At 38.7% G+C, this 24,602-nt stretch overlaps 1 protein-coding gene across 1 annotated transcript; it reads left to right on the top strand.

The window, feature by feature from the left end:
* The first annotated feature begins 14 nt into the window (after positions 1 to 14).
* LOC124260427 lies at positions 15 to 15,193 on the top strand. The gene is made up of 8 exons (XM_046694740.1): positions 15 to 124; positions 1,223 to 1,262; positions 4,240 to 4,470; positions 6,412 to 6,654; positions 7,032 to 7,247; positions 8,049 to 8,291; positions 10,083 to 10,298; positions 14,946 to 15,193. The coding sequence occupies exons 1-8, from the start codon at positions 101 to 103 to the stop codon at positions 15,167 to 15,169; spliced, it is 1,437 nt and encodes a 478-aa protein (XP_046550696.1). The 5' UTR covers positions 15 to 100; the 3' UTR covers positions 15,170 to 15,193.
* The last annotated feature ends 9,409 nt before the right edge of the window (positions 15,194 to 24,602 follow it).

Here is a 24,602-nt window from a genome sequence, read left to right as displayed (position 1 = left end):
TGTGTTCACATGACACAACTCCGACGTAAGGTGACATGCAGCTGTTATCATATCTGGGTTTAAATGTGCAGTGCCTCAACTCACTGTACTGTCTGACACGATGCCACTTCATCGGGAAGTAATGGTAAGTACTTTATTCTTGTTCAGTTTCTTCGGCATAATGGAAATGACTGAAATACTACATTCACACTTGATTCGTGTTGGAGCATTCAGCCCTTTTGTTTTCTGTTACCTTTACACACGTATTGCAATCACGTAAAACCCATGTAAATTCTGGTCCGGCATGACATCACCCATGTCAGTGTGACATACAGACATCCTACCACAAAACACGTCTGTCTACGAGGGGTGTGTCCGATCAGTACCTGGAGTGGCCTTGTGTGAAGCTTTCACTGCTCTACACCTTGGCACTGAATACTCTAAGTAATCTGGCCTGTGATGTTCTGCGTTATTCCTGTCAGGTTTCAGCGTGTAGAATATGGGTATCCACCACTGGCCCGCTAGCCTGTGGCTAGTAAAAAGCCAGTCGGGCCAGTAAGTCTCGAAAGTCACTGGCCCGAATGAAACCTGTAAATATATGTATATCACTCTCTCCGACTTGTTAAATTATAATACACTAAGTCTTTTAAATCTTGCAAGATTATGGCCCGATAAAAATGTTCATCATATTAGCAGCTTAATGATGAAACCCGTGTCTACATTTAAATTTCGGGCCAGTGAATAATTTTGAGGGCTAGTAACTTTCAGGCATAGCTAGCCCGTCTGGGTAGCAAAATGCGGAAACTATTTCGCACGCTGGTATCTACACTGTGACACTTCCGACACCTCATCTCTCGTCATGTCGAAGCTGTTTGGCGTGAAATATTCGACGTCGGCAGTCACAGTGTCTTTCATCTCGGCATTCATCACTGAACCAGTCCATGCCGATGATGTAGATGGAACATTCGGATGTAGCGATCTTGTGCAGGGATGGCAACTATTGACATACTACTTCCAAGACGATCACGGGTTGAATTAAGGCAGGTATACCGGTCCCACAAACGAGATATTGATTGAGGTATGCCGTGTTATAGTCATAGTCACTGCACATGACTGTCGCAGCTTTCAAGTGCAGTCAAGTTTGCATTTCACTTCAATGACGTTTGTGTGCCGCTGGACATTTTGCCATACCAGAAGGTATATAAGTTAATCTCAATGATAATCAATGCTACTCTTTCTTCAGATTTGGCTGACACTTTTGCTACTGAATGCAGTTTGCATATGTAAGTAATCTACGTTCTGCCATTATTATAAGGTATGTAGCAGTGTAAGATGTTACACATAGTCAAACTGTATATGTTGTACAGTTGGATTGGTCAAAAGTGGTTCTAAATATTCAGAACTGTATGTCAGGAATGATGGTGGTGGACGTTGAGGACGATGAAGATCTGGATACAAAAACGTGAATTTCAGTATGAAAGACTGATTTGAAGCTCCGGCAACTATGAATTACAGGTGAGAATTGAAGATGACAAAGATTTTCAGCTGTTGAATCATAGAATGTTCTTCCTCTCATGTCCTCAACAGTTGTTAAGTCATTTGACCTTTCCAAGTAGATCGGACCTGTGCCGCCTTGCCCTGAATGTGTTGTTGAAAGGTTTTCTTACCTTTGTGTAAAGGTGGCTAATGGTTTAAAAGCTCTATGACTAGTGCATCATGTTGTTGTAAAGTGGATGTACGTAAAACTCGGGACGTTGCCTGGACGATGATAGAGTTCTGATACAAACATGGCTGCAGTTCTGAAGGCTTGTGAATCGGTCTCTCAAGCAGGGGTATGGGTTTGTGTTTTGTGTGTGTTATTCTTTTGTTAAATTTGCAAGGAAGACGAATACCTTGTTTGATGGGTGCTGTGGTCAGTGGTGATTTTGATGGTTTTGCTGGAGCATTTAAACATTGTATTTCATTTGTTTTCAGTAAGGACTTTGCAGTCTTATATTTGAGAAAATAATAGTTCATCTCCTCCTTGTTCGTCTTCTAAGATTTCTAAGTCTTAATCTTTACTTGTTGACAAAGGTCAAATCTTACTCCAGGTACATAAGATACTTCTAGAGTTGAACCACATCCTACTTTATTGTATTGCCATTAGCTGGGGCACATCATTTCTGAGTGTAAAATGCTTACTGTTGCAACTGTCTTTCTTCTCGTCATGAATATCATGTCACAGTCTTTCAGTGTTTTGGCTTATGGGGAGTTAGCTTGTATGTACTAGCCATCAAAGTTGTAAGAGCGGAGGAATTACTTTTCTGTCAACAAATATTTTAGTTTGTGAATTTATAGATAGATATGGCGTGTTTGTTGCTGGAGGTGGGGGTTGTACAAACTGTTGAAGGTATTTGACGTGCTTTGGGGAATGATTTGGCAGGGAAAACTGTTTGACTGATCCTGTTATTTGTCATGAGCCAAGTATTTTCGAAAGTACTAAAATCTTGAAACAGAAGTTCCCCGTATGTATCCTTCTTGTGTTGTTACTCCTGCTGTGGCTAAGAATACATCTTCAGTCAGTGATTCTAATTACAAGTTTCCTAATGCATTTATTGATCAATGATCACTCTATCTATTGACCAGTCCAATGGCCCAATATTAGTACAACTGACTTCCATATCAATAACATAAGGCCCATAGTACCTGACAATTAATGGTTAATTTCGGATTGTCAAATACACAAAACACATTTTCCCCGGGACTTAAATTTCTCTCTTGAGGCCATTTATCAGAATATACTTTCATATACAGCACCTGTTATGGGATTTCTTTTTCCGATTATCCCTTGCAACCTCACATGCATTTGAAATCCTTGTCTGAAACGACGGAACATGGTCCAACGAACGCATGTCAGACCTATCATTAAGCCATCCTTCCTTCAAGTACGTTAAAGGCCCCCGTGGATTACACCTGAGATGAAATTGGAGCCTTGGTCTGTCTGACTAGTATTAACAAACCAAACATAGTGAAGAAATTCACTAAAGAGAAGAACTTGATAATGACCCGAGACATCCTGAAACTTAGGGTAGCGTGTTTGACACACATTCTGTCAGTGTTGATAGTAGTGGTGGTCCAATTAATTGAAATAATCGAAGATTGGTCGCAGTGACTAAACGACCAAGCAATCGATCATGTTTTCTCATAATCGAACATGAACAATTCTGGAACACTTTTTGCATTAACAATATTTTTCACAAGGTTGGTTTTGTAAGTTACATTTCATAACCACTACAAGCTTGTTGCAAGTCATGATTGAATTTATCTTAAACACTCCAGGAATTATATGTTCCTAACATACTAGTAATCCTTCAAGATGTGGAATTTGCCCCCAAAAATCCAAAGAACTACATGATTTTTCTTCTTCTTTTTGCATTAACCAAAATAACCAGGAAAAAATCATAAATGACGCTAACCAATTATTTTCGATGATTGATCGGTTGTAATGAAGCAGTCATCAATTATGAGGTTTTTACCAATTCCCAACACTAGTTGATAGCCATCCAGTCCTCGGCTGTTACAGCCGTGGTGGGAACGTGATCCCTGTCATGAAATTATATGATGACAATGAAGGAAAATCTTTAATGTGGTATAGCAAACTCCAAAACCGATTTTCGTTGTTGGGTAGCATGTGCAGCAAAATGTTCAAGGTCAAGGTTCCCCGAACTGAGTGCTGCGGCACGTCCATGTTCAGCCGGTTCTTCTTTGTTGAATTTGGGAGAGTGATTCTCAGCTGTTTTGGAACACTGTTTTTGGTATCGATCATACGTGTGGGAAATGTATTGTGTCTTAGTTTATAACATAACCACTGCCTCAGGACACAACAAGCCTGACATATTGGAACTGGGAATAAACTGTTACTGACATTTTTCATCGATTGTTGTAACTATGGAAATGCCCAAAACAGGGTATATATTGTACCTTCATTTTGGCTTTATGTGTCTCTTAGTTTGCAGATTGTCCATGGTTCGGTTTCACATACATGGTCATATAGAGACCTTGATGATAAAATGCTTCGAATGAATATATTAATATAAATCATATTGTATTGTACGTTAAAGTGAGTTAAATCTCACCTCACCTCACCTCACCTTACCTCATCTGATCTCACCTCACCTCACCTTACCTCATCTGATCTCACCTCACCTCACCTTACCTCATCTGATCTCACCTCACCTCACCTTACCTCATCTGATCTCACCTCACTTCACCATGTTTCAGGCAGTTCCTACAAAGGAACGATTAACCTAGCCAGAGGCAAATCAGCAACAGCGAGCTCTGTGTATGGGCCACCGCCAAGAGTTGCAACAGACGGCCTCCCCTTCACTGACTGGGAATATGGCAGTTGTTTTGCTGTGCTAGAAGGTGACAATCATCCCTGGTGGCAAGTCGATCTTGAAGCGTCTTCTTATGTCACTGAGGTTGCCGTGACAAGCAGGAGTGACTATCGTCGTGAGTGTAATTTTGCGTTTCAGTAACCATGTTCACTAAACAATGAATCGAATTTGATGAGATTGTATAAGTTCTTTAAACAAACTGAAAGTGGCATGATCTCAGCGAGAATGGGACAGTACTTATTCCCCACAAGAATTTAAAAAGCTGCAAGACTAAAATTGGCCATGCATATATCCCATAATTAACTTGTGAATATTACCCTCTTTCTCCAATACAATGGTATGAGTATAATATAGCTTATGATGTTAAGCTGTTTATCAATAAAGAGTATGGGATTCGCCAAACATGTGCAAACTGTATAGCGACGAGGGTTTTCGGAAGGGCTGGGTCAAGACAAACCAAGAACGGCTACTTCCTCTTTTCACCTACCTCTCCTTGACAGACTCCTAATGTTTGGTCAGCATGATCTGTTGGGAAAACGGTCGAGCTGTAAACAAAAGACAATCAAACAAATCTTGTTCCTCCTGTGTATGGATATGGAACACGCCCTGAAAAACACAATATTACATACCTCATAAACACATACAGTCAAATCCCGATGAGTCGAATGCCGGTGTCTCGAATATTATGCATAACTCGAAGTACCTGTCGGTCCCGACCATTCCCTGTTATAATTGTCATCATTTGAATACCGGTTACACGAATTCGTCTCATAAATACACACGATGACTCGAGAAGGAAATTTGGTCCCATGAGATTCAAACAACAGCAATCTTGTATACATAAGCCGAAGTCAGTCAATGAGAAGTTGATTGGTGTAGCAAACTGATCCAATTAACAAACCAGCGCGGCTCACACCTTTCCGCCATTGACGAGTGAGTTCAAAAGGCAGATTAGTGATTTTACGGAAATCACTGTCTGTGCTAATCAGACTGGAACTGTTAAGGTGTCCCTATTAGTGATATGGAAATCATTAGATAAACAAATGCTTAGGAGGAGGAATTAGGACTGGATCATCATTTTTTCTACCCTCATAGACTTACCTATGTCTCGAATATGTAATTGCATAAATACATTGTACGTACACATACGGTTCACAGACTTAATGCAGAACGATGTGTGCAATGGCAATGGACGTGATTACAACATGGAGATATACCCCAGGTCTTGCTCAAAGTTAAGGAAAATAATCACAACCTGTTAGTAATAAAAGAACGTGATCTCAACTGCCACACTTATGGAGTGCTATATTCCAAGATCTAAAGGATGATACACATAGACCATGGAGACTAAATATAATACCATACTGCATTTATATTCTTCACAACGATTTGCATGCATTATATCTAAAATTGTATGTTACAAAATCTACAAAACCCTGCTGATCACTCTAGAAATAACTCAATGCTTGCACACATCCATTTATTAATTTGCAGTGATAGAATATTTAGTGATCCTTGTAAAAAGAAGCGACGAAACCCTTTCCACAGTCATAAGAAATCTCTGGCAAAAGCAGAGTCGGTTGTACAATTCTGACTGTGTCATGACCAGACATTTGTTTCAGCAGTATTACAGCTGTATGATGTATAATTAATTAATCAGTCATAACCTATATCATATAGTAGATTTAGTGTACTCAAAGAGACAATGTTAACATGATGTATTTTTGCAATAAATACACTATACAGATATTGTATCCCAACTCGTCCTTTGGCCTGAGCAGTTCTGTCATGTACTGATGGAACAGATGAACAAAGCATGCAGTATAACACTAGCGGTTAGCTTGGCCAGTCAGTCTGTTGAGCTTCTTGGAATGGGCAGTTAGAGAGTCACACGGAAGTACAGATATAGTGTGGTGTGAGGACTTGTAAAACTTAACGAACTGACAACCAATTATCTATAAGAAATATATGTATTTTTAAATATGGATTTTTAAAAATATATGTACAAAGAATTACATCATCCACAATTAATAGTTGTCACCGTCCTTTGTTGCAGCTGAAAGACTACACGACTTCACACTGGAGGTGTTTGACAGGAACCCGGCCACCTCAACACGCGCCAGGGGTGCACTCTGTGGAACCTACGATGGTGCGGTCACAGAACCAGGAAAGACTGTCACTGTGAAATGTGTTCGTCGTCTTAGAGGACGATATGTCCGGCTGAGGATGGAAAAGAACGGTGAAGATGATGTCCTTCAATTCTGTGAGGTCAAAGTTTTCGGATCCATTATTCCTCGTGGTGAGATTCAGTTTATGAGACGTTCACGTGGACGTTCTATAGCTCTCCGAAAAACAGAGATATCAAACATTGGTTACAAGTGCGTTTGTTTGCCATGTATGTATATAATGACAACCCCAGACAATAATCAGTCTCTATAATATGCCACAAGAGATCCCACGTGGCGTTAAAGACAAGTTAGGGGTGACAATAACATGAATGAATCCCTGAAAATGAATTGTGACATCTGGTAGGCATGTGTAAGCTCAGTCAGTAACACTTGCCACTCAGACATACACTTGACCATGAAGCTTCACACACTGCCCCTTCAAAAGATGTCTTGTTATTTACCTACAGCAGCATTAACGATGCTATTTTATGTTTGGTACACAATACAGGCAGGTTTAATCTGGCTATAGGCAAGCCAGCAACAGCGAGCTCTGTGAATGGGCCACTGCCTAGAGTTGCAACAGACGGCCTCCCCAACACTGATTGGGGATCTGGCAGTTGTTTTGCTGTGATAGATGGAGACAATCATCCCTGGTGGCAAGTCGATCTTGAAGCATATTCTAGGGTGTTTGAGGTTGCCGTGACAAGCAGGAGTGACTGTTGTCGTGAGTATAATGTTACAGTCCAGTAACGATGTACATTAAACTATACTCAATCAAATGAAACCTCGACACCTGTTAACTGAATCCTACAATAGAAGTAGGTGAGTATAATTACTGTCTATGGGGAATGCATACTTCCTGTCTGAATGTTCTACCCAAACACTATATGTGAGTGTTATCAATGAGGACGTCCAACAATTTACTTATTGTTTTCTCAGTGCCATTCAGATGACAGTTGCTTTCCTTTTTATACAAAGTTCCTGAACCTCTCAAGATAGATATGTAATTTTATGTGTGCTCACCGCGTCTATTAACACATTAAAACGTCACATCGATCAAGGACTAAAGTGTTTACTTCAGTTTGCCCTGGAATGGTGGTGTACAGCTTTGAAGAATCAAATATTGTGATATCACTGAGCTTGGTATGCTTCTGAAATCGTAACACCTACTAATAAAGCCAATTTTTCACATACAATTAATTCCATTGGTTTCAATACTGTCTACGACTAAAAGACGTCCTTCCTTTATAGTGTTAGGAACTATGGAATCCAGTACGAAAACGGGATGGACATGCCTTTATGATTTTAAGTCAAGCCAGAGGACGAAAGATTGATGAAGATTGAGCAGATTTCATCCTCTGTTAACATACAAGCAAACAATTTATGTAATGATGTCTACATATAATGAATATGTAATTTCAGGCTTTGTCGGAGGGAATAATTATAACCTTTCGTGTAGAGCAGCTGGACGGGTTTCTTCCAATTCTGCTAGTGTCATAAAATAAGATTTCATCACGTGTTACAGCTGAAAGACTACACGACTTCACAGTGGAGGTCTTTAGGAAGAACCCGGCCACCAGAACAGGCGTTAGTGGTGCACTGTGTGGAACCTACAACGGTGCAGTCACAGAACCAGGGAAGACTGTCAATATAAAGTGTATCCGATCTGCTAGAGGACGATTTGTCCGACTGAGAGGGAGAAAGGATGGTGAAGATGACGTCCTTCAATTCTGTGAGGTCAAAGTTTTCGGATCCATTATACCTGGTGGTGAGATTCAATTTACGAGACAAATTGTCATATATGTTCACGTGGACGTTCTATAGCTCTGCGAAAACAGAGATATCAAACATTGGTTACAATTGCATTATATCAGGAAAAACGTTAAGCACCCCGGTAATTTTTCCAAAGTGGTATGTTTCGACTAACATCAGTGGTGTGGTTGCATGTATTTCTGTAAGTAAGATCGTGTCTTGACTACAGCAAAACACAGAAAGGACAGTTTCCTTCAACGTTTTAATCCTGGATATGGCACAATACACAAATCTACTGTTTTGGCTTAAACTGACACCTGTTACAAGTATGGAGCTAAAAAGAATATCAGGAAAAATGCTTTCTAACTGACACAGATTTTGAGCAGGTGGTACACGTGCTTGTATCCGTCGCCCAATAAAGTCCTTTATGTGCTCCGGGGGGTTCAGGTCTGGACTCATGGCGGGCCAAGGAAGGTGGGTCACTGCATTATTCTGAATGGAAGCTGTCGCTGCATGAGATCGTTGTCACCTTGCGTTGTCATCCATAAATACTGGTCCTCTAGCAAGAGGATGATTATTAAAATGGAGGACAACAACTGGATCCAGCACTTCTTGGATATACTGATCACCCAACAAATTCCCACGTATGGTAACCAAGTCAGGTTGACAGTCACAAGAGACACATTCCCACACCATGACGGAATCTCCACCAAAGGCAACAGCTCGTTGACTGATTTTTGCTGCAAATGCTGCATTTCGCTGTCCCCAAACTCTCAAGCGTCCATCACTTACATGAAGAAGGAATCGGCTTTCATCAGACTAAGTCCTCAGATTCCATCGTTGCCGGCGAAATGATAATCAGTATTGTATCTGAACAGTGCTTCTGGCGAATGGTAATCAGTAGTGTATCTGAACAGTGCTTCTGGCGAATGGTAATCAGTATTGTATCTGAACAGTGCTTCTGGCGAATGGTAACCAGTAGTGTATTTGAACAGTGCTTCTGGCGAATGGTAACCAGTAGTGTATTTGAACAGTGCTTCTGGCGAATGGATGTCGTTGAGTCTGCCTTTATAGTGCCCTGTTTTCACCTTTAGACGTCGTTGGCGATCCTTCGCCTCATTTTCCCACTGTATTTTATAACCAAACGACTGGGTAGTGGACATTCCTTTCCCGACCAATAGCTTTAAAGGACATACCGGAGTTATGCATACCAATTATTTGTCACATCTGGCAATCTGATAATCATCTTCGTACCATAATTAAACATTGGCATCCATGCAGAAACAATATCGACATGTGGCATGTACACAAACTACACTTGTGAGATTTCGTGGGTATGCTTCTGGACATGCTCCACAGGGTGTGTTTAGGAGACACCTTCCACCCAGTACACGTGCTATAACTTACATGAACATTAGCATCATACGTATCATCATACACAAGCTGGACTTGTCAACGGTCAATTTAGGTGTGCTTATTTTTCCCCAGGTGTAAATATATAAAATGCCAACCTCAGTGAATAATCAGTCTCTATAATCTACCGAAAGAGATCATACGTGGCTTAAAGACAAATTTGTGATGAAAATTAAATGAATGCATCACTAGAAATGATTGATGACACCTGGTATATGCAAACATGATACACCTTTGTTACTCTAACGCAGTACCTGCTGCTCAGACTAGCCCATGAGGCTTCATACACTGCCCCTTGGAACACGTAGAACATGTAAACACCCCTTCCACTAACTTGTACTTGTGAGCTGAATGTGATACTGTATATTAATTTTATATTTGGTACACAATACAGGAAAGTTTAATCTGGCTGGAGGCAAGCCAGCAACAGCGAGCTCTGTGTTTGGGCCACTGCCTGGTGTTGCTACCGACGACCTCCCCTACACTGACTGGGAATATGGCAGTTGTTTTGCTGTGGCAGAAGGAGACAATCATCCCTGGTGGCAAGTCGATTTAGGATCGTTTTCTAAGGTCATTGAGGTTGCCGTGACTAGCAGGAGTGACTGTTGTCGTGAGTATAATGTTACGATCCAGTAATGATGTATATTACACCATATCCAACCAGATTAAAACCTCGACACCTGTAAACTTGTGTGCATTATTATGAAAATAGATGTGTATCATACTCCTACCTGTTGAAAAAGAGGGTTGCATTGCTCTGGGAAAATAATGGATGACTTTCCATCAAACGCAAACTTCACACTGATAAAACCGTCGGAACAGAAGAAATCAGTTATGAGTGTGACCTCCTATGGCGACCGGCCACGCAACATCCCCTCCTGGACAGGAGAACCTGTCGGAACACGCAACCCAGAAGTCGTCGCCATTGGTCAATGAATGCTGGCCCAAGTTCTTGCAACGTCTGGGGCTGATTCATTTGCTTTTGCACTCTTTGTCAAGTGTTCTATTAGCTTCAAGTCTTGGCAAGGGGACGGCCAGTCCATGGCATCAACTCCGGCGTCCCGTAAGAATTTGTGCGTCAGAACTGCAGTATGCGGTGTAGCGTTGTGATTTGAAGTGTCAGCCCAGGACCATATAGCATTCGTCACCACTCGCCTCTTTCCGTAACCTCCAAGAAGACTCGTCCCCGTCTCGATGCTTGTTATGTGCGAAAATACGACAAACCAATCAGAACGCGCGTAATGGTTGCAGTCCTTTGATAAAAAAAATCCCGACTACTTAAATCGTTTATGGCATTATCTTATTGTTTAAAAATTCATGAAATATATACATCGTCATATTGAAAGTACTAAGAACGTAGCTAACAGAATTGTGCTGTCTAACGTGATAAGAACCATGCGATTGACGGTGAGAGATTCAAACTTAGATTGTTTTAGATCAACTGGGGAGCTACATTTTTTATCAGAATTTCGAAGTCTACGAAACTCATATCGACAGCTATGTCGCACAAAAAGGAAAATTATGGGAAAATATGGTGAACCTGTTATCGTCTAATTCTAAGAACTCAAAGTCGTTTTGGAGCCAAGTTAAACGCCTAACAACGGATAAATCAACTGATATCAACTCTATATTGGCAACACAGTGGGTCGATTACTTCGAAAAATTAATGAATATAAGTCATGAGAATACGGATCAAGACCATGTGAGAGAAGCCAGTAAATTTCTTGAAAACCACGATGAACATAATTGCTGTGCAATAATGATACCATTAATAATACTCTGAACTGTGAAATCAAGCATAATGAAATTGTTGATGCCATTGACAATCTGAAGGACGGTAAATCTCCTGGTCCTGATGCAGTAAATCCAGAAATGATGAAATGTTGTAAAACTGAACTATTGCCATTTTTTCATGCATTGTTTGATAATATTTTGAACAGTGGCAATTTCCCTATAGAATGGGCTAAAGGACTGGTTTTACCGATTCACAAGAAAGGCAAGAAGACAGAGGTTAATAATTATAGAGGGATAACGCTTAGTGATGTCATGGGGAAATTATTTACGTTTATATTAAACAAGAGATTGACAAGTTTTTGTCATCAGTATGACAAGATTCCTGAGTCTCAGGCTGGATTCCGTGCTGAATATAGCACTGTTGATAATATTTTCAGTTTACAGTGTCTGGTCCAAAAGTATCTCTCGAAAACTAATGGTCGTTTTTACTGTTTATTCGTTGATTTCGGAAAGGCATTTAATTCCATTAATCGTAAATTATTGTGGTTCTCAGTTTTAAATAAAGGTATTCATGGTAGAATATTTACAGTATTATTGGACTTGTACTCCAAAGTTAAATCTGCTGTAAAACTGTCAAATAGTTCCATTTCTTATTATTTTGATACTTTAAGTGGCGTAACAGAGGGGTGTATTTTAAGTCCTTTGCTGTTCTCTCTTTTTGTTGTTGAGTTGGAAACTATGTTACAGGAATCGAATGTCCGAGGTAGATTTGTTGGTCAAGAGTTTCGTGATATTTTATCTTTATTTTATGCTGATGATCTGTGTTTGTTTGATGATAGTGTGAATGGTCTAAAGAGAAAAATAGATGTATTGGAGCAGTTTAGTATCAAATGGGGTTTGGATGTCAATTTAGATAAGACTGAAATTTTAGTTTTAGAAATGGTGGCAAGTTACGGTTTTCTGAAAAATGGATGTTTGGCAATAAAACTTTTAAGACATCGACCTATTATAATTATCTTGGGTTAACGTTTTCTAACAGGTTATGTTGGTCAAAGGGTATTGAGTTCTTGTTCAAAAAGCATCAAAAGCCCTAGTATCCGTTAAACAATTAGAGTGTTAGTTTCAGAATAGTTCTTCTTTAGTTTTATTCAAGATATTTGATGCTCAGATTAAGCCAATCTTACTCTATTCTAGTGAAGTGTGGGGTCATTCAAAGTTTGAATGCATCGAGCGTTTTAATGTTAAGTTTTGTAAATATGTTATTGGTGTAGGTAGTTATGTCTCTAATGTTGCTGCACTTTGTGAATGTGGAAGATATGGCTTATTTGTTGATTGTCATAAAAGATGTATTCAGTATTGGTTAAAGTTGCTATCAATGCCTAATCATAGATATCATAAGCAAAGCTATCCTCTTTGTAAATCTTTAGACTACTGCATTCGTGTTACATGGGCTTCAAAGGTTAAAATGTTACTGTTCTCTTATGGTTTTGGATTTGTTTGGATCTCTCAGGAAGGTAATTGTTCTTTATTTCTTAGTAAGTTTGTGCAAAGGGTTAAAGATTGCCACCAACAAGATGGGTTTTCTACAGTTTTTGAATCAAATCAGTTATGTTTCTATCAAGAATATAAATCTCTATTGACAGTTGAATATTATTTATGCACTCTAAAGCATCGTGAATAAAGAAGGCTTTTATTTTTACTAAGATCTGGGGAATTGCCTTTAATGATTAACAATAATAATAATAATTGATTTATAGAGCGCCTATTTCCAAAAGATATTGCTCAATGGCGCTATGAAGAGAAAAGATTGTAGACAATGTCTATGGAAAAGAGAGTTTGAACAGATGAGTTTTGAGGGCAGTTTTGAAAGCATCAGCAGATTCTATTTCTTTTAGGGTGAGTGGTAGAATGTTCCAGAGATAGGGGGCTGCAGCAGAGAACGCTCTTGATCCCTCTTAACGTTGGTAGACGTTGTGGTATTGTTTGCGATGAACGATATTGTAATTTATATATGAATGGATGTATAGAAGATGAATACCATTTTCTGTTAATATGTAAAGTTTATAAAGTATATTCCTGAAAATTTCTGGCAACATCCCTCTACTTATAAATTTAACATGTTATTAAGATGTGACAAATTGAATATCCTAATTAACTTAGCAACATTTGTAAAAGAAGCTTTAAGGTTAAGAAGTGCTTAAAAGGTGTATCTAACCATTTTGTCACTTGCATTATTATTTTTTGAGTTTTTCTACTTGGGCCTATGGCCTTTTTACGGAATAAAAGTTTGATAAGAATCATTCGATTGACGGTGAGAGATTCAAATACACGCACGTGAGTTTGTTGACATAACGGCTCTCATGGGTCCAACTGAGCGTATTTCTGGCAATCTTGCGGGCTTGTTGTGGTGATTGTAAGTGCGCTTCCAACAGTTTTTGGAATGTAATTATAGATCGCTTAGAGTTTCTAAACAGTAATATTATACCTGTATGTAACTAATCAGCTTTAATCATTAACATTGGGCATATATTTCAATTCTCTGGGAATATTTTAGTCTGACCTTTTTTGTGATCATTCATATATTTTTCAGCGAATTCATTTAAAATTCCACTTGGGGTATGACAGCAAGGTTACACGTACTTTCAGTTTGAGAATATTATAAAAGACATTTTTTGAGTTTCTGCTTTGGGATTTAATGTAGTGGGTTTTTATAACTTTTATTAGCATATTCAATAAAACAAATCCCATTTGTGATTATTAAACCCTTTTCAGAAATATAATTGGAAATATAAGGTGAATATCTGGTAATAAATACGTCAGAATATCTCTTTAAGAAATATGTTTTTTCTCTTCTTTTAGTTGTACCAAGCAGGTTTAATTCTTTAAAATAAATAAGCAAAAACAAAAACAGCAATACAATGTATGAGTACTTCGGTGATATTAAGATCCATTGGAATCAAACAGGAATAGAGTTATCGTTCCTGTTTGAAGTAGTTCTGATGTTCCTACGCCAATATGAAATCCTTCCAGAGGGGCACGAGTCGCTATTCGGCTTGTCCCGGAATAACAGGAGTTGGTCATGAATGGACCATGCAGCTACATGAATGCATGAAGAACTGGCACCCGGCTCTTCAGACTGTGTATCTACTCAAGCTTACAGGCCATGTTCACACAGCCTACATGTTGTTGTCGTGTGTATGGCACACCATGAAACTAAATAGTGTTATACCCTCATAAGTATTGGCAATAATGTCGGTGTCAAGTTTCTAATTTTGTTGATTATATATATCTACTTTCATGTGAGTTTAGTTTTACGCCTCACTCAGCAATACAAATGTATTCTACTTTTATTAGGTCTTACTAGTTCGTTGAACAATCTGTAAATGCCATGATCTTAGTAAATTCCCATGTGTCGATCATGTACTTCCATTCCAAATGCCTTAAAAGAGACATGCAGTGCAACGAAACTGGCGTGTCTTATTTCAACGAATGTCACACTATTTGAAATCGTCCTTTGTTACAGCTGAGAGACTACACGACTTCAAACTGGAGGTCTTCACCAAACCAGGCACCAGGGGTGCACTGTGTGGAACCTACGATGGTGCAATCGCAGAACCAGGAAAGACTTACACTGTAAAATGTACCCGACCTGTTAAAGGGCGGTATGTCCGATTGAGTGGAAAAAAGAACGGTGAGGGTGACCTCCTTCAGTTTTGTGAGGTCAAGGTGTTTGGTTATGCGTCTTAACCAAGGCTTATAAAAGCATGCGGACATATAGTGTTTTGTTGTATATGTTCTAGGCTTCTACTCTCCATGATGATGGTAGTAATGGTATCCCAATTATCCAGCTACAGGATGAGGTGAAATGGGGTTTACGTCGTACTTATATGACTCGCTCATATGACGACGTGCATACGTGTGTATGTGTATGTGTGGCCGCTTGCACTAGCCCACACTTTAGCTGGTTTTATAGTGCCTGCTCACTGAGATACCATGCCGCAGTGAAGCATGAATACCCCACTCAGATACATTATACTGACTCCGGGCCGACCAGTCCTTATTATACCAATTAATGCCGAGCGCCAGACAGGGACCAACAAGTAACATGTTTTAACGTCTTTTGGTGTGACGCGGACGGGGCTGGAACCCGCGACCTTCCGATCTCCGGTCACCTATATTCCCATCATGTTACCCCACGAGGCAGCGTGAAGCCAAGAAACATCGTGACAGAAAATGTAGAGGTTGTTGTAAGAACCGTTTTATGTCTTCATGACCTTCCATAGTTTACATGACATTGAAAGATCAACAAGATATGTGTGAAATATCTTACTAAAAAGTTAAAGAATTATTTTCACTTATGAGGTTTCGCGTGTTTACTATTGGTCAAGTTAATTCATAAATTGTACTTCCGTGTGTGAAATAATTGAAACCAACCCAGTCAAATGGCTAACCAATTAAATATGTTCCAATTTTATATTTAGCTGAAACATTCTTGAGTTTGGCATTAAACCAACTGCTTCATGTCGGTCTTCACATGAGAGATAACAAAGTCAAGCGACTACCATTTTCTACATATAGGAACCTGACAGAATGTCTTTGACTGCTCTTGAAGGGAAATATTTCATTTGAAGTGCAGAATATTTTGGACAGGAAAATGTGGACTTCATCTTCGATGTCGGGATCCATGCAATGTTCACAGCAGATGTTATAGTCGTACTGTTGTTTCTCCTTCCTGTATGCATGTACATTCTGAATTTACACAATGCACGTACCAAAGACTTGTCTTGGAGACAGGTAAGACATATTTCTGTTTTAAAGTCAGACTGAAATCCATAGTAGAATGACAGATAAGGTAGAAATCGACAAATGCCAATCCTGGATAAAGATATCCTGTAACCTTTTGAAAGTGCTGATAAATAGCTTCTCGTCACCAACTTGTTGTGATAACCAAGTCCATGCGAAACCTGTTGAAAAGAGCAGAGGTCTGACCTCCGACACCAAGTTATGTCTTCCATTATCGTCTGGAGATCTGAGGTGAGGTGAGGTGAAATTGGGTTTAACATCGTGCTGGAGAATATTTCGCTCATATGACGACGTGCATGCGTGTGTATGTGTATGTTCGGCTGCTTGTACTAGCCCAGACTTAAGCTGGTTTTATAGTGCTAGCCCACTCAGATACCATGCCGCAGTGAAGCATGAATACACCATTCAGACACATTATACCGACTCCGAGCCGACCAGTCCTTGTACCCATTAATGCCGAGCGCCAGGCAGGGACCAACAAGTACCATATTTTAACGTCTTTTGGTATGACGCGGTCGGGGATCGAACCCGCGACCTTCCGCTCTCCGGGCGGAAGCTCTAACCACTACACCACGGAAGCGGTCTGGAGATTTGAGAAGAAGATAGCTCTGCCTTGGTATATCTAAAGGAGTCAATTTGCAGTAGTTTCAACCAGTATTTGATTACTCTCATATATACACAAATATACTGCTGTGACCTGTTTCACCCACTATTGTTTTGTTTGATGCAATTTTCCCAACAGTAATGAATCGTTTAAGGAATGAGATATGGACCTTTTCAACTACTTCATTGCTTTGTGTTCCCCATATCTCGAAGTTACTATTGTTATTACTGATTGCTGGGGACGTGCAACCCAACCCAGGGCCACTGACCCATGACAACTTTGTCTGTGACCATTCATTGTCTATTTTCCAGCTAAATACTAGAAGTGTACGTAACAAGCTTTCTTATTTGAGTGAATTCTTGTCAGATCATAATTTTGTTTGTTTTACGGAAACGCACTTAGACGACAGTATTAAAACTGAAACGCTAATATAGGAAGATTTTCACGAGCCGTACGCAAAGACAGAAATATGTTTGGGGGTGGTTTACTAGTTTATGTTAATATAAGTCTATCTTTTAAGAGAATATCAGAACTTGAAAACATCTATGATGAAACAATTTGGATTCAGATATACTTACCGCAAAATTCGCTGTTGTTATGTAATGTATACCGTCCAGAGTATAATTCATTGGACTTTTGGGCTCGCTTAGATAATAGCGTTGAAAGCGCTCTTGATATGTCGTTTAAGATTGTCATTGTTGGTGATATAAATGAAAATCTCTTATCCGCTAGAAAACTTAATGTAAATGAACTCTTGGTTATGAAAAATTTAAGAAATGTTATATTTGAACCCACTAGAGTTAGCAAAACAACCAGTACTTTGCTTGATCCAGTAATTGTCAGTGAAGACATTAATGTTGTTGACAGTGGTGTTGATGAGTTTGATAGCAATATAAGTGATCACAGAGGAACGTATGTAAACATAAGTACACAGTTATGTAATAACATATCTTATAAGCGAGAAATCTGGTGTTACAATAAGGGTGATAATGGAATGCTCAATTATCTTATAGAAAATACAGAATGGAAAGATTTATATGATGGATGTTCAGATGTTAATGATGCTTGTTCACTATTTTATACCAAATTTACTCAACATGTGAAATCATGTATTCCTTCAAAAATAGTAACTATTCGTCCAAATGACAAACCATGGTATGACTCTAATTTGAGGAGAGAATCAGGAAAAAGAGACCGATTACGGAGAAAGGCAAAGAAAACTAAAAAAGAAAGCGATAAAAAAGCTTATAAACATCAGAGAAATAGACTAAACAACATGAAATGTTATGCGAAAGAAAACTATTCTAATATTAATAGCTACTTTTGGAATTATGCTGAAAATAAATCTTCATATTGGAAATTATTACGTTATATTGTTATAACTCGGGCTTTACTTCGCATATTCCTTCTCTCAACATGGAAATTTCTAAGAAAGAAATATCTGATGTATAAAATGTTTGCAGCTAAACAAAGCCTCAGGGCCGGATAGAATAAGTCATAAATTATTAAAGAACACCGTTGATTCTATATCTGAGCCTCTGTGTTTACTGTTCAATTTATCATTAAAACATAGTGTGTGTCCAAACATGTGGAAAAGTGCACATGTCATGCCAGTGTATAACAAAAGAGGCGATCACTCTATTGTTTCCAATTATAGACCTATTTCTCTTATAAGTTGCATAGGAAAACTATTTGAAAGAGTTGTATATAAACTCTTGTATAACTATTTCCATGTTAACAAACTTTTATATAAGTACCAATCGGGGTTTAAAGCAGGTCATTCAACTGTCCATCAATTAATTGAACTTTACCATCATATTTGTACATCTCTAGACAGCAAAGAAAAATATTGTATGATATTTTGCGAAGTATCCAAAGCTTTTGATCGTGTGTGGCACAAAGGGCTTGTACTTAAATTAGAGAAGTACTGTATTAGAGGCCAGCTTTTACAATGGATTTCGAGTTACATAAGTGATCGCAGTCAACACGTCTTTGTAAATGGAGCTATATCCAAGCCCAGGTATTTAACGGCTGGCGTCCCCCAGGGATCAGTACTGGGACCCTATTCATTCTTGGTCTGTGTTAACGATGGTTTATGCCCGGACTGTCGACAACAAGAAATAATCCACATAGCTTTCGGCCGTGGGAGCCGTGCCAATTAACACTTATCAGAGGGGTACACAAAGTCCGCAGTCTAGACTACCAGTTGTCCGACTTCCATTTTTAGTGGAAGCCGCGGTGGCTGAGCGGTCTAGGCGTCTGCCTTTGTGTGCTGGCGATTAGGTGCCTGAGTCTGAGGGTGTGGGTTCGAATCCCGGACGGGACTCAACCCACAAAAAAGTACTAGAATCTGTACTTTACTAAGAAAGTGTAATCCCAAATATAACATATGTTACATTTGACCACTTTCTAAATGGCATTGTGTATTTCAAAGAAATAATCCGTCCAAATTACTTGTCGACAGTCCGGGAAAAGGGAGGGGTGACTTCACTCCCACTGTTCTCGAAATTAACAAACCAATTAAAACAGAGTGTGATATATATAGTAGACAATATATTTATTCAGTCAGTATAACAACATGCATGTATCATGCATGTATCATATGTCACACAATATAACATATTTGTATATATATTTCATAAAGCTCACACAATATATTTGTGTGTGTGTTTTATATAAATAAGTGATTTCTGCAGGTGTATAAGTAATAAATATATAAAAGATGAGTCCAGTTATTTCTTCTTGCCAAAACTCCTTTATATCTGCACAAAAGTAATCTGAATTTTCAGCCAAGAAGAAGCAACTCTGACACATGGTCTGTGTAATGCAAGTCAGTAAGTCTGTCGGCAAGAAGGTCGGCTTTCAAGGATCGAATCCTAGCGTCGATGATTCGGTAGCGACGTCTACGGACGGGATTTTGTTGTGCCAACCTTCCAAATTATTGTTAGTTCTGTGTCCATCATTTTCAAAATGATTCCAAGTTGGCAAAATATTGATGATCTGTTATATATACCCAAATGCTAAATGTTTACAACAGCATTTCGATAATCCTTCTACTCCAATATCACAAAATAATTTGTAAGCTCTGTTTCTTTCCGGATGTTGTTGCATGTTAAACTCCAAAATGGTAATCCTTCCACTCGCATAACGTAAAATAATAGTCTGTTTTTGCAACCTTAATTCTCTTGCAAATTGTTAAAAAGACATTCTCTTTAATCAACTTAGTTCATTTACTCATGAAACGAGCATAGCTGTAGCCACCATAGCCACTTGCAAACCACTAAGCAAACATTCTCTTTCATTAATTAACACCGTCACGGTATGTTGACCACGCGATGTCGACACTCCGGTTTTTTTGTTTTGTCGACGGTTAGCAACATCCTATTTTTCATGTGTCGACAGATCGGGCTGACACCTTAACGATATTGCTGATAAATTAGATTGTGTAACAAGACTTTTTGCTGATGACACTTCGCTTGGAAAATCACAGAAAAGTACTAAAGAAATCGAAACTTCTCTTAATGCCAATTTAAACATTTTACATAGCTGGAGCAAAATCTGGTTGGTCTCATATAATCCTGAAAAAACAGAAGCAGTGTTGTTTTCCATGATTGATGAAACTGAAGAATTGAAATTATATTTGACGGAATGCAAATTAATTTGGTAAACAATCATAAACACCTCGGAATAACATTTGAAGCAAACGGCAAATGGTCTTGTCACACTAATCAAATTATCAAGTCGTGCTCCAAAATGACATCATCAATGCCAAATTGAAATATTCACTAAACAGAAATACAATCGACAATATTTATAAGATATTTATCAGACCACACTTTGAATATGCTTCTGAATTATGGGATGGTTGTACCGTAAAACTTAGAGAAACTTCAGTTAGAAGCTGCCAGAATAGTTACGGGTCTTCCTAGATATGCCTCACGGGAAATTATATGTTATGAGACAGGGTGGGAAAGACTGGATGAACGAAGGAAAAGAAGAAAACTTTGTCTATTTTATAAAATTCAAAATAATTTAGCTCCTTTATACTTAAAAGATATTACTCCAGATAGTGTGGGATCCAGATCTTACTATAACCTTAGGAATGCTCACAATATTATCCTTCCTTCCGCAAGGTTAAGACTTTCGTATGATTCCTTTTTTCCATCAACTGTTATAATATGGAATAATATTTCTGAAACCGAAAGAAATCGACCTTCATTAAAAAAAGTTTTAAGTCGTATTTAAAGTGTGAGCAACCTGTAGCTCCATCATATTACTCGTTTGGTATTAGAAAAATTAATATTATTCACACAAAGTTGAGATATACGATTAGTCAGTTAAGTTACGATCTGTATCGTTTCAACATGAAACATTCTGCTTCTTGTTACTGTGACAATGCTTGTGAAAATGTACATCACTTCCTATTAGAATGTAAACTGTACAACATTCAAAGAGGGATATTAATGTTAAATATTATAATATTGTAAAACGCGATTCTTCAATAACATTGTCACTAATGTTACGTGGAAGTCCTGACCTGACTATTCAACAGAATGAATGTATTTTCAAATGTGTGCAAACTTTTATTCATCAATCAAAACGTTTTGAGTGATCACATAAGTCGTGTCCCTTCCTCTCTTCTCTCTTTTACTTTCCTATCTCTTCTCTGTATTCTTTCCTAAGATGTATATAATTGAAACTGTATGTATGCAAATATTAGGGAGCGGGTATTTTAAGTTGGATAACTTGTCCCCAATCCCTTTCACATTTGTGAATAAAATATGTTTAAATCAATCTCGAAGCCATAAAGAAGGATTGGTTAAGTTTTGCAGTCGAATATATTTTACCATGGCATCCATGAATTAAAAGCAATAAAAGCGCAGTAGAAACGACCACCTTTTTTACAAAGGTATTTTGAACATAATGCTTGAAGGGTGAAGATATTATCAACTGTTCAATATCCTGGGCGAAAACCAGCTTGGGCTTCAAGGAGAACCTCATTTAAATCAGTCCATGTTCGTAATCTGGTTCCCAGCACAGATGTGAATAGTTTTCCAGCCACATTAAGCTGCAAAATTCCTCTATAGCTATTGGGGTAAAGAGAAGATCCAGTCTTGAATATCGGCAATATCAGTCCTACATTCCACGCATCTGGAAACGGTCCTGTATCTAAGATTTTATTGAAACGTGGATTCAGAAATAAGAAAAGTGACGTTTGAGGGGCTTTGAAGAACTCCGAGGTATGCCATCATCACCAGGAGACTTACCAGATTTAAGTTGTTTTATAGCTTGCAGGATCTCGTCATCAGTGATTGCATCAGACAGCAGATCACTCCCAAGAGAATGTTCACAGTGTTCACAGTAATGGTTTGTTATATATTCCATGACAAGTTCATCAAATGAGCCGTTCACATCAGCACGCACAGGGTTCAACAAATCTTTGAAGTATGTATATAGAGTTTGCGTATTTACAAGACATGACGAGCGTTTATAGTTCATTACTCATTTCACAGTGTCCCGAAACTCTTTACAGTCTCCATATGTTGCGGCATGTTCTAAGTATTTAGCAATGTTACCATCCATTTCAACTTTCTTACGATCACAGCATTTTCTAAATTATGACTTGGCATCTATGTAGTTTACGAGGTTTTCTTTGCTTCTACAGTGTCTGAACACATTCAACAATTTACTCTTATTTAGTTTCAGGTTCTCGCAATCAATGACAAACCATGCAGCTGTACCTTCCTCTTAGGTTTCTGTTCCTGGACACACGATGCTAGTATGTCATTGAGCATTGCCACTGCTGAATTAATATCTGTATTCAAGCGACAGTGAAATTTGACTAGCATATCTTGTGACTGACAGAGATAGTTGACATCATTTGAAAAGGTACTGGATATCTTGAATCTAGGAATCCTCTTCAACTTGGTGCTGTAGTTTCATTTTCTGCACCTGTGAATAAGTTTGGAAAAGTACACACAAAGGGCATGTGATCGGACTCTGTTCTTGGAATCACTTCCAGATCACACAATTCGTTGAACATCTCACTTGATACAATAAAGTAGTCAACAATTAATACTGGTCCCTGAATGTGAAATAAATGTGTAATTACTCAGAGAATATGAAATCCTTCTTCCGTTGACAATGTGGATTCCAAACTGTTTACATAAATGCAGTAGTTGAAATCCATACACATTTGTGTCACAATCATGAAATGTCCTGGGTGAACTGAAGGAGTCAGACGTATAATATCGATAACTTGTGTGCTGGGGATTAGGTGCTTCTGAGTGTGTGGGTTCGAATCCCGGAAGGGACTGAACGTAACAAAAGTACTAGAATCTGCACTTCTTCTTCGGCCAGACAGAGACAATTTAATTTCTTGACCAAAATGCTAAAGGCAACCGATTCTCATCTCGTTGCCACAGCTCGTTTAGGGCACACTGGTCATATGTATGACACTTATAACACTATTCTTCAGATGTTGATAATTCTATTTCTTGTATTGCTGAGTTGTACCAGGCAGCAGCTGATTATGCTAGAAGTGTGCATAAAAACTCCTTTAAAATTACAATTGCAGCCAGATCGGCAGAAAGGGACAAATACAGATCCTATAGCTATATGTATTATGGGACATATTTGTGAGTTTTTAGAGGATTGAGAGTACTATTTAAGCGATCATTTTTGATGAAAATGAGATTGATAGACGCTAGAAATGATCCTAAGTCATTCCGGAGAATTGTGGGGCAACAGCCCGGATAAAGATCTAGCACTATGTCCGGTCAAACATGGATTGTAAACCGGTAGTGAGTGTTTTCCGCAATCTGATTGGTTAATTACCCTTGTCGAATAGTGTTCGAAATCCCTGAAAAGTTCTCCTTGTCAGGTCAACGAATTCCAGCGTGTGATTTACTGACCTAATTGCGACCGATAGCCCTGCCCTACGAAAGAGTTTTCTCTGTAATTATGGTTTACAATATCGATAAATAGTTACGTTTGTAAAATTTCCGGGATCGATCGTAATTCAACACCCGCAAATTTAAGCGTTTAAAACCTCCGGCTAACGCCGTCGGTTTTAAACTAAATTTGCGGGTGCTAACGCCGTCGGTTTTAAACTAAATTTGGGGGTGTTGGATTACGATGAATCCGGAAATTTCACAAACGTAACTATTTATCTTCTAAATGAACACGTTTCCAGTTTACTGTCACTTGTCGATAATGCTGACATAGTTGAGGACGATGGGAGTATAGCAGATCCAGTATTGTTATTCTCAGATGAGAAAATGTTCCCAAATATTTTCCGAGCAGGAGCTGATAGTTCAAATGACACATTGAGTAAAACATATATCACCTGCTTCAGATGGAATTGTTGCTGAATTCCTTCAAGCCATCAAATTGGCTATCACTCTATACTCTAGTTTGACATTTCTAGTGTAGAAGAGTTTCATAGAGTCATGATTTTATTAAGCCACTTGGCTTGTTAAACGTCGTTCAACTTCAAACTACCTTCCTACACTTATACAGTTCAGTCATCTGCTCGAAACTTGATTACGGCTCCATCGTATATGGTGGGGAAGGTAACTGCAACCTGAACTATTAGATTATGTCTACCGCCAAGGTCTACATCCTCGATAATCTCCAGGGTGTACGTTCCGATAAATCTCCACTATACCCTGAATGCATCTACGACTCGAGCCGATGACTTTACTGGCTACGCATTCTCACGGTATCCAATCAGACAAGCCGGCGTTACAACCGAGCTTGCCAGTGTCAACA

This window comes from Haliotis rubra, unplaced genomic scaffold (assembly GCF_003918875.1).
Source record: "Haliotis rubra isolate DU_JTF1 unplaced genomic scaffold, ASM391887v1 Scf119, whole genome shotgun sequence".
In the NCBI taxonomy this organism is placed as follows: Eukaryota; Metazoa; Mollusca; class Gastropoda; order Lepetellida; family Haliotidae; genus Haliotis; species Haliotis rubra.
This window is presented reverse-complemented; position numbering and strand designations above follow the sequence as displayed.

What these genes read in the sequence shown, in the direction of transcription:
- LOC124260427 (XM_046694740.1), top strand. Translation starts at nt 101, where the DNA reads ATGCCACTTCATCGGGAAGTAATG. An exon ending in ACTGAATGCAGTTTGCATAT is followed by an intron (nt 1,263 to 4,239) that starts GTAAGTAATCTA and finishes ACCATGTTTCAG; the next exon opens with GCAGTTCCTACAAAGGAACG. An exon ending in AAGCAGGAGTGACTATCGTC is followed by an intron (nt 4,471 to 6,411) that starts GTGAGTGTAATT and finishes CCTTTGTTGCAG; the next exon opens with CTGAAAGACTACACGACTTC.